Raw genomic sequence first — 11,142 nt, 5'->3', positions numbered from 1 at the left:
AAATTGTTATAGTATAATTTTATTAAAAACAAATCTGGTTTGATACTGCTTGGAAAGGCCGGGCTAGTGTGTGCAAACATCATAGTTACATTTGCAGCCACCAAATATGATTATCTCCATAATGAGCCTATTTTCAGGGTGATCTGGGTCTTGGCAAGGCATTTTCAGTTCCTTTTTATGCATTGTGATTGGTGTACAGCAGCCGCATTCCACATCTACCATCATCTTTGCAACATTCAGCCTGTTAAAATGAAGACAAATCAAGAATTTAATTAGATGAAACAGCTGTTTGCAAGCCCTTTGCTCAAGAGATGGGTTTACAGACCATGTTCTATCTTATATGGAAAGTACATCTCAAGAACATGCCTGCAAGTTTGATCCAGCTTGTTCTGAAGGGTTGTGTCATTTGTACTTCTGACAGAATGACATTGTAGGGATTTTGGCTGTAGTATGCTGCTGGGGTGGCAGTTAGAACCACAAATGTTTATGGCATGAGTTAAAACCCTTTGTGCTTCAAACATTTTAAAACATAAAAGGATACATTGAAATAAATATAAAACCCTGGGCCAGATCCTCAGCTGTTTTAAACTGCCAAGTCAGTGATTCATACTGTTTTGAGTATTTGGCTATAAGATTCAAAGATACACATAGATAAGCTTACAAATTAGAGGTGTATATATTTAAAATAATTTGATCATTCCCTCTAGGTAACAGCTGGTATCACAGAGACCTGGTGGGAAAATACACACAATTGGAATATTGGTATAGCAGGGTACAGCTTGCTCAGGAAGGATAGGCAGGGGAAAAAAGGAGGAGGTTTTGCCTTATATATTAAAAATGTACACACTTGTACTGAGAGAGTTGGATGTCGGAGACAGATTTGTTGAGAGTCTCTGGGTTAGGTTAAAAGGGGTAAAAAACAAGGGTGATGTCATGCTAAGGGTCTACTACAGACCACCTACCCAGGCAGAAGAGGTGGATGAGGCTTTTTTTTTTTAAACAACTAACAAAACCGTCCAAAGAGCAGGATTTGGTGGTGATGAGGGACTTCAACTACCCAGACATATGTTGGGAAACTAACACAGGAGGGCACAGATTATCCAATACATTCTTGGACTGCATAGGAGACAATTTTTTATTCCAGAAGGCTGAGAAAGCTACTAGGGGGAAAGCTATTCTAGATTTGATTTTAACAAATAGGGAGGAATTATTTCCTTCCAAACTATTTAGCTTGGGTGAAAGTGATCATGAAATCATAGAGTTCATGATTCTAAAGAATGATAGAAGGGAGAGCAGCAAAATAGAGACAATGGATTTCAGGAGGGCAGATTTTAGTAAACTCAGAAAGCTGGTAGGTAAGGTCTTATGGGAAGCAAGACTAACAGGAAAAACAACTGAAGAGAGTTGGCAGTTTTTAAAGGGGCTTTATTAAGGGCCCAAAAGCAAACTACAATCTCTTCCTGACTTACGAACCGGTTACGGACCAAGAAATTGGTCGTAACTTGGTTTGTTTGTAAGTCGGACCCCATAGAGTTACATGCAACTGCACTGTTTGTAAGTGTGGATCGCGTTCGTAACTCGGGGTCCGCCATTTATGACAGCTTCAGTCGTAACTGTGAATGGTCGTAAGTCGACTGTTCGCAACTTGGGGACCGGCTGTATTCTGCTTCATAAGAAAGATAGAAAGTATGGCAAGAGACCACCTTGGCTCCACCAGGAGATCTTAAATCATCTAAAAATAAAAAAGGAGTCTCATAAAAAGTGGAAACTATGTCAAAGTACAAAGGATGTATATAAGCCAATAACATAAATATGCAAGGGCAAAATTAGAAAAGCGAAGGCACAAAATGAGCTCAATCTAGCTAAGAGTAACAAGAAGACATTCTACAAATATATTAGAAGCAAGAGGAAGACCAAGGACAAGGTAGGTAGGCTTACTGTTCGGTAAAGAGGGAGAAACAATAACAGGAAACATGGAAATGGCAGAGGTGCTTTTTGATCTGAGGAAGTGGGTCTGGCCCACGAAAGCTCATCATCTAATAAACCATCTTGTTAGTCTTTAAAGTGCTACATTGTCCTGCATTGTGCTTAATGACGACTTTGTTTTGGTATTCATCAAGAAGATTGATGGTGACAGGATGCCCAGCACAGTGAATGCTAGTGGAAATGGGGTAGGTTTAGAAGTTAAAATAAAAAAGAACAAGTAAAAAGTTACTTAGAAAAATTAGATGTCTGCAAGTCACCAGGGCCTGATGAAATGCGTCCTAGAATACTCAAGGAGCTGATAGAGGAGGTTATCTGAGCTTTTAACTATCACCTTTGAAAAATCATGGAATATGGGAGAGATTCTAGAAGACTGGAAAATATAGTGCCCATCTATACAAAGGAAAATAAGAACAACCCAGGAACGACAGACCAGTCAGTTTAACTTCTGTGCCAGGGAAGATAATGAAGCAAGTAATAAAGGAGTTAATATGCAAACACCTGGAAGATAATAAGATGACAGCATGGATTTGTAAAGAATAAATCATATCAAGCCAATTGAATAGCTTTCTTTGATAGGATATCAACCCTTGTGGATAAGGGAGAAGCGGTGGATGTGGTATACCTAGTCTTTAGTAAGGCATTTGATACAGTCTTGCATAGCCGCCTTATCAATAAACTAGGGAAATACAACCTACGTCGGTGCATAATTGGCTGGATAACCATTCTCAGAGAGTAGTTATTAATGGTTCACAATCATGCTGGAAGGGCATAACAAGTGGGGTTCATAGAGGGTCTGTTTGGGGCCAGTTCTGTTCAATATCTTCATCAATGATTTAGATATTGACATAGAGAGTACACTTATCAGGTGCGTCTAGACTGGCAAGATTTTGCGCAAAAGCAAGTGCTTTTGCGCAAAAACTTGCCAGCTGTCTACGCTGGCCGCTTGAATTTGCGTAAGTGCACTGACGTTCTAATGTAAGAATTCAGTGCTTCTTGCACAAATAGTTTGACGCTCCCGCTCAGGGATAAGCCCTCTTGCGCAAGAAGGCCAGTGTAGACAGGCACCTTAATTTTTTGTGCAAGAAAGCCTGATGGCTAAAATGGACATCGGAGCTTTTTTCTGCAAAAGCGCGTCTATACTGGGCACGGATGCTTTTGCACAAAAGCACTAGACGCTCTTTTGCGGAAATACTTTTAACGGAAAAACTTTTCCATTAAAAGTATTTCCACAAAATCATGCCAGTCTAGACGCAGCCATTAAGTTTGCAGATAATACCAAACTGGCAAGGGTTGCAAGTGCTTTGGAAGACAGGTAATAATTCAAAATGATTTGGACAAACTGGAGAAATCGTTTGAGGTTAATAGGGTGAATTTTAATTAAGACATTTAGAAAGAAACAATCCATTTCACAAATGCAGAATGGGAAATGACTGTCTAGGAAGGAGTACTGCAGAAAGGGATCTAGGGGTCATAATGAACCACTAAATGTGAGTCAACAGTGTGACACCTGCAAAAAAAAGCAAATATGATTCTGGGATGCATTAATAGGAGTGTTGTGAGCAAGACATGAGAAGTGATTCTTCCTCTCAACTCTGCGCTGATTAGGCCTCAGTTGGAGTATTGTGTACAGTTCTGGACACCACATTTCAAAAAGATGTGGAGAAACTGGAGAAGGTCCAGAGAAGATCAACAAAAATGATTAAAGGTCTAGAAAACCTTTGAGGCAAGGCTGAAATAATTTGACCTGTTTAGCTTAGAAAAGAGAAGACTGAGAAGGGACATGAGAGCTGTTTTCAAGTATCTAAAAGGGTGTCACAAGGAGGAGGGAGGAAAAATTGTTCTCCTTGGCCTCTGAGGATAGGACAAGAAGCAAGGGGCTGAAATTGTAGCAAGGGAGGTTTAGGTTGGACATTAGGAAAAACTTCCTAACGGTCAGGGTGGTTAAACTTGGAAATAAATTGCCTAGGGAAGTTGTGGAATCTCTGTCACTGGAGATATTTAAGAGCAAGTTGGACAGAATCTATCAGGGATGATCTAGAAGGTACTTGTTCCTGCTGTGGGAGCAGGGGACTGGACTCTGACCTCTCAAGGTCCCTTCCAGTTCTAGTCTTATATGATTCTAAGAACTAGGAACACAACTCCAATGAAAATTTGTGGGATTTGATTGCACAGTTTCCCTTGAATTCCTTTAAGCATTCCAACCTAAATATAATTTTTGTACCTTCAAGACTGTCCATTAAATTGTAGTGGGTCTCTGAAATAGCTGTTGTTTACACAGAGGTTATATTATGCATTACCCATTAACAACGTCTTTTAGCACACTTTAGAGGTTTAAATATTTATTTTCCTAACTCCAAGCACCAAAATCTCAGCTAGAAATCTGAGAGTCAAGCTATGTCACTTTCTGGGTCTGATGTCAATAATAGAGTATGAAATAGGAAACTTCCTGTGCTCTAGCTGTACTGATGTTACAGAGCTAATGAGTAAAAATAGTAAAAAATAATTTTAGACACTAAATTAAGCAGGTAAATCTTGTATTCTACCTTGAAGGTGCTATTTCTCATAGTTAATTTTCTGCTTATAGCCAGCTACATTTTAAAGAGCAAATTCTGTCATACTTAATATTTCCAATTAAATTAATGAGGAGGAGAAGCCTATGGTAGAATTTGGCCTAGAGCTCACAATTACATAAGCGTTTCAAATAGAGGAGCTGGAAATGGGTATAAAAACAGTAAAAGGAAAAATATTTTTTCCATGTAAGCTAAAAAGAATGGAACAATCTGCTCAATATACCTTAAATTATCTATGTTTTAGCCTCTCTTTCCTTGGTGATTGTGAATATCCTTGGAAATACAAGTTATATCTCTCAAAAATAGTTCCATACTGTGCACCCTAAAATCTTTCTCCAATCTAAAGGGCTTGTTTGTTTACTACATATGGTATTTGGCTACTAATTTGTATAATTGCTGATGAAGAACTATGCTTGTTTCTAAGAATGAAGTATCTATTCACTGTTTTCTTTTTAATAGCCTTGTTCTGTATGTTGACTACTGTTGGGGATATAATAAACACCTCTATGTTGTTCAGAATTAGTGTACATCACAGTTGGACATCTCCATTCAAGTTAAAGATTCCTAGTTTTATCAGAGCCCTGGACCTTTTGCTCATGTAGTGCTATTTATTCACTGAAGTTGTTTGCTTGGGAAAGCCTTTTCATAACTGTAAATAGCATTGATCCATTCACAGCGTGATATCGTGGAGACTACTGAAATACCTTTATATGTAACATCACTGAATATCACTACGTTGGGAGACATTACGTTGTACAGTATGGTGACCTCCTCTGAACTAAAGAGAAAATCGGCTTGGAATCCTTAGAAGTGATCTATGTCTTGGACATAGATGCCCATACTTTTATTTTAAAGAAGTGGGAAAATATAGTTTTCTGCTTTATGAAGCAGTTCGGCAGACTACTACTTAACAAAGCATGTACTTGTTTAAAAAAAAGATAAAATAAAACTGTGGTTTAGCTTCTCTTTGTGGTGCAGTTTCTCATTGATCCTTACTTTGCTGAAGATGGACACATTCCTTCACAGCGGGTCAAGGTGACATTTGTAGTACACCCTTTGTAAGTCACTTGCTCATCATATTCAACCTCTCTACACATTTCTGTCAAATGTTAAAAAAAAAAAAAAGATAATTATCAGAAATCTAACCAGGAAATACTCGATTAGCTCTGATTGACTGAAGGCATAGAGGTTAAATATTCTGGGAAAAAATTTCAGTTAGACATTTTGAATAGGTTAAAGACAAATGATAAATTACAAGCCAATATAAAACAAGTAATTTTTAACTTAAACACTTAGGTTGAGTCTGATGCTGAAATAAGAAAACACATTTGAGAAAAGGGAAAGCAACTGGAACCACAAATGGACAAAATGGAACTCAATTTTAAACAACAAATTTAAAATGACACCCAATAGGGAAAACACTCAAACTGAATTACTGATGAGAATGAAAGGAAACAAGTAACATAGGCTATCAAACAAGTTCTGGTTAAATAATCTTTGATTTCTTTGCCTTCTAAATATTGTAGAGATTGATGGATTAAAGTACTTATAAAACTGCCTCTTCGATATAACATGTCCAAAAACAAATGGCAATCTGATATACCCAGCACACAGAATGCCAACTAGAGGGCCTGTGCATCAATCAGGCTAATTTTATAAGGATTTACTTCTCGTCTTCCCATTAGACTTGCATTCTACGTGAAACACACAATGTTACTTGTTGCTTAGTGACTATACTCAATAACGTTACTAAGTGAAATATGTTGACATTTTATATCATGAGGTAACTCAGATTAACACTTCACACTGAGCAAATGGACTGAAAGGTCCCATGGCTAGTAATGCTGTGAACATGGATTGCTTTCCCCCCTGGGACTCAGCCCCTCCTAATACGCTTAAGTGAGCATCCCTGATGGGTCCTTAAACTAGTGCTAAGCTCTCATCCAAAAGAAGGATTGCTGGGCTACAGAGCCAGTTAGGCTATCGTATTGACAAAGTCAATTGAATACATTTTTAGCAAACTTAACACCTATTCTATTAGCCACAAGGATGGGACGCCTCCTTCCAACCATTTTATTGGTTGAATCTCAAGAGCAGTATTTGAGCCCTTCACTTTGACTAAAACTTAGCTCTTTGAAAGGCATTGGTAATGTCCTGAAGGTTAGGAACTATATATGAGATACACACATAGGGGATGAACAAGTGTTAGAAGAAAGAAAATAGCAGAAATCACCATGGGAGCCAACACAGTTCAATTACCTTGCCCAGTGGCTGAAGAACTTACCTTTTAAAGGTGCTGTAGGAGGTATTTTGTCTGTGAAAGAGGAATACACAATAAATCATGTGAATAAAAAGAAACAAAGCAGATAACAAAACTTTAAAGATCAAATATCTGAGGAAATATTTTGAGATTTATTTTTTCTCCCATTCCAACAAGGGACTCTCAACCTGTGTGACATCAAAGGAAATACAGGATATTTTAGTTTGCTATAAATAGCAAAATACCATAGCCTTTAATCAGGGGGCCCAATCTTTGCACTGTAAAAATGATATTGGATTTATACAGTCTCTTCCCTACCCAGGCTATCAGAAAACACTTGACAAAATGAGTTATGTAATCCATTTCAAATGATTTTGGATGCATGAAACAAGATATTTTTCTCTTTCATCCAAAAACTAAACAGAGCTCTTAATGCTTTTTCACCTCAGTTACCAAAGGTGGTCAGTACTGCTGTGCAAAAAGAGCATTTGGTTGTCAGACACGTAATATGAGTGACTGCAGAATTGTGGTGGACACTACTGTGTAAGCAAGCAAAGATCTTCAAAATAGAGAGCTACTCTGACTGCAGTTCTCCTTGAGCAGACAGGGTTTTAAAGTACAATTTTCATAGGTTATATTTTGAAAACAATTACTAACATACTTTTGGAAAACATTTTTTCCCTACCTTTTCCAAATATCCTATCAAAGGAAAGATCTGAATGAACAAGTAGTTAACCTTGGAGAGACTGGTGTAGTTATCAAATTCTTAACTGGTATTCTCATGCTACATGCACTAACTCGCAAACAATTGGGAATTTATAACTCAAACACAATATTCCCATGCCCTTCATGCAAAACTGGTGAATAAGAGAAGTTAGGAGAAAAGGAAGACTTGTACAAGTGGACAATTTAAACCTTCCCATCCTATAGTGTCAAGTACCAGTTTCAAAAGTGGTCAGTGGTACTTCTAGCCAATTCTAATACCTTTTCTACATTAAAGGCTGAGAGAGGGGCTGTTTAGTTGTCAAAATTATTTTTATTACAGTGAGTTGAAGATGGTTCTGATGCTGACAGCACAGCAGATTTGTGGCAATCCTATTTTTTCCTCCTCTTATTAAAGGAATTATTTTCACAGTAGGAAAGGATATAAAATTGAAAAAGCATATTAAGTTAAGGTATAGCCAATTAATGTAATAAACATTTAGGATGTTTCTTGGCTGTTTTTACATGAATAGTCTACTTAAAAGTGAAAATTGTGTCCTGGTAGATGGCTATTTTGATTAATCTCTAAGGGTGTGTCTAGATTACCACGTTTTTGTCGACAAAAGTGGACTTTTGTCGATAAAACTATACCTGCGTCTACACTACTGTCGAGTTCTGTCAACCGTAAGTTGACAGAACGCAGCAGTTTTGTTGATGGCAGTAAAACTTATTCTACGAGGAATAATGCCTTTTTTCAACAGAGTTATGTCGAAAAAGGTGCTATTGCATCCATACTGTGCTTTTTCAAAAGAGAGTCTAGACTCTCTCTTGAAAAAGCGGCTTGCTTTGTTGACAGAACTGGCTGTAGTCTAGATGCTCTTTTTTGACAGAGGCTTTGTCGACAAAGCCTCTATTGAAAAAAGCCTGTAGTCTAGATGTACACTTAATGTCAATGTTCTGTTCAGAATATAATGAAAAATAAAAAGGTTTTGAATAGAACACAAATGGCATTATTATATCTTCAAGAAATACTGATGATGGTTGTTACGCATTTAGCGGTGGGATCTTAAAAATGCTGCCTAACTAAATACATTCTAAACCCAATAATATATTACTTCACATAAAGCCCATATTTTTCAGCTGCAGCAGCATGAGTATCAAAAAGGAAAAAGTGGAACGGAGACCATGAATGCAATTAGGGACATTTGTTAATTCTTCATTAGATCTCATCTGGTTTGAGGCTTGTGACTATAAGGTGTACTCTTATGTAAGCACATTTCAAAATGAAGTAAAAGATGTAAAAAGTGATTGCAGTCTATAAAAGTATGAAAAACTATAATTCATTGTATAATAATACATTTAAAACTTACAAGTGGAATGCAATATTGTAGCGATTATGGTAGAAGGAGTAGTTGTTACATTGAATAGCGCTGTGGTTTTTGTTGAGGTTGGTGCTATATATGTAGTTGATTTGCTGATGGCAGTCTCAGCTGATGAACTAGTTGGGGTAGTTGAAAAAGTTGTGGTTTTTGGAGTAGTGGATGTTATCATGGTGTGTGTTGAAGGCGTAGATGTGAGGGTAGTACTTTCCGATATAGTTTTTTTGGTGATTGAGGTAGTGACAGGAGGCAGAGTTGAAAATTCTGTTGAGGTAGAACTTGGAGTAGCTGGTGAAGTGCTCATTGTGGATTTAATAGAAGTACTGGAAGTTGTAATTTTTCTGGTTGGCTCTTTCACTGCAAAGTAAGAGAAAGGGAAAAAGTGAGCGTGTGATGGGGCTAAATGAAGATACCTTCTCAAACTATCAAACAAGCAATTTAAATTCACATATATACAATATTTTGGACCAGTGAGCTTTCTGAGGTGATAAAAAAGGTATCAGAGTAATGATTCCAAAATTCTTGAATAAAGAAACCCATGTAGCGTAAAAACATTTGAAAGACAGATATTGTACCAGTAATTTCCCATGCACAGAATAAAAGCAATGACTAAAATCTACCGGTTGGTGTGGTCCTCGTTGTGGACTTAGTTGAGGTAGCAGTAGAAGAAATTCCAGTCAGTGTTGTGGGTTTTATGGTGCTTGGGGTAATGGGCTCCATCGTTGTCTGTGTGACAGATGTGAGTGTAGTTGGTGTGGTGGTTGTGCTGGATGTGGTAGAGGTAATGGAAGGTATAGGGGTTGTCAGTGATGTGGTTTTTGTGGTGGTAGAGGTGGTGGTTTGCGGGGAAGTGGACTTCGGTATTACGGTCTCTGTTGAACTAGTGGTCAAGGTAGTAGTCGTCAGAGTGACTGTTGTAGGTGTAGCTGGTACGGCAGTTGTGCTGGATTCTGTAGACATAGTAGGAGTACTTGTTGTCAGAGTTGTGGTTATCAGCCTAGTTTTTGGTGAGGAGGTTGGAGTGGACTCTGTAGAAATAGTGGTTTTAGACGTTGTAGAGACAGATGTGGTTGGTGTGGTTTTCGTCGTACTGATGGGGGTAATTCTTTGTGGCGTTGTGACTTCTATGCTTTTTGTTACTGTGAGGAAGAAATGAGTTGATATGGTAAGACTGACAAGAAAATGGTGGATTGCAGAAGAAGAGTTTACTATAAAAATATGAAATAGGTTTTCAGAGGGAGCCCGACTTTGTGTTAGATTAAGCAAAAACATTTTTGGAAATAATTGATAAGTGGCCCTTTCTCATCCTTCATTAAAAAGAAATGGGGAAGCACTTGAATAAGGAAGTCCTGACTTGAGGCAGAATTGTAGGCCAAGATGACTCTTTTCATACAAAGCAAGTATAAAGAAAACAAAAGAAAACAGTTTGAATGCTGTGTGACTAAAGGAAATAGGCCTTCGCTAATCTTCAACCAAGGCTATTACACTGATCTAACTGGAAAATGAAATCTCACTGATGTACTCGTATTCCCAGACAGAAAGTACCCATGTTTTTTTACTCTTCTCTACAACCTTTTTAAAACTCTCTGGGTCTGTTTCCTTTCAATCACATTAATTGGAAATGCTTTTCAAAATGTGTCTTTCTCATGAAGGCAAAGAGACTGCAATTTGGGGTATTGGCCTCTATGTCCAGACCCAATAATTAGTTTGAGTAAAATATCTACACAATTCTAATAACTAAGGCCATGTCTTCACTAGGAAACAATTCCAAAATTACTAAATTTGACTTAAAAACTCCTAATATAACAAATTTGAACTAGCATGTCCTCACTACGGGGCTGCATTAATGTGGACATGCTACCTTGGACTTAAAAGCCCCAGAAAGCACTGGGGAGTAATTAGATTGAATTACTCTGTGGAGAAATTATTTAGAAATAGTGGCATTGGAGTGACCACACTCCTGTAATTTCAAAATAATTATTTTGGAATTAGTGTTACTCCTGATGCAAAGCAGGAGTACAGATTTCAAATTCTGTGACTTGTTATTTCAAAATAACGTACTTGGTAGTGTGGGTGCTCCACTTATAAATTCGGGAGGTTATTTTGAAACAGACTCCTAGTGTAGACCAGGGCTAAGAGTCTAAAAAGGAGGGGGACAATGGAGGAAGAGTAAGCTTTGCACAGTGAGTAAAAGCAAGTAAGAGACTAGGAAAGAATGCTATTTTTGCCATGTACTTCCCATATG

At 37.7% G+C, this 11,142-nt stretch overlaps 1 protein-coding gene across 1 annotated transcript in view; it reads right to left on the bottom strand.

Moving 5' to 3' along the window:
- LOC102443629 (uncharacterized) overlaps positions 1-11,142 on the bottom strand; it is a 119,105-nt gene continuing 107,963 nt past the window's right edge. Inside the window, exons 67-71 of the mRNA XM_089778837.1 lie at positions 9,518-10,036; positions 8,889-9,254; positions 6,841-6,870; positions 5,553-5,655; positions 1-241 (exon numbers count right to left, since the gene is read on the bottom strand). Of these exons, the coding sequence (XP_089634963.1) occupies positions 64-241; positions 5,553-5,655; positions 6,841-6,870; positions 8,889-9,254; positions 9,518-10,036 (1,196 nt within the window). The 3' untranslated portion in view covers positions 1-63. The remainder of the gene's footprint in view (positions 242-5,552; positions 5,656-6,840; positions 6,871-8,888; positions 9,255-9,517; positions 10,037-11,142) is intronic.

The sequence above is a fragment of the Pelodiscus sinensis genome, chromosome 5, assembly GCF_052426305.1.
Source record: "Pelodiscus sinensis isolate ZL-2025 chromosome 5, ASM5242630v1, whole genome shotgun sequence".
NCBI lineage: Eukaryota > Metazoa > Chordata > Testudines > Trionychidae > Pelodiscus > Pelodiscus sinensis.
The sequence above is the reverse complement of the archived record's forward strand: the minus strand, read 5'-3'. Positions and strand labels throughout refer to the sequence as shown.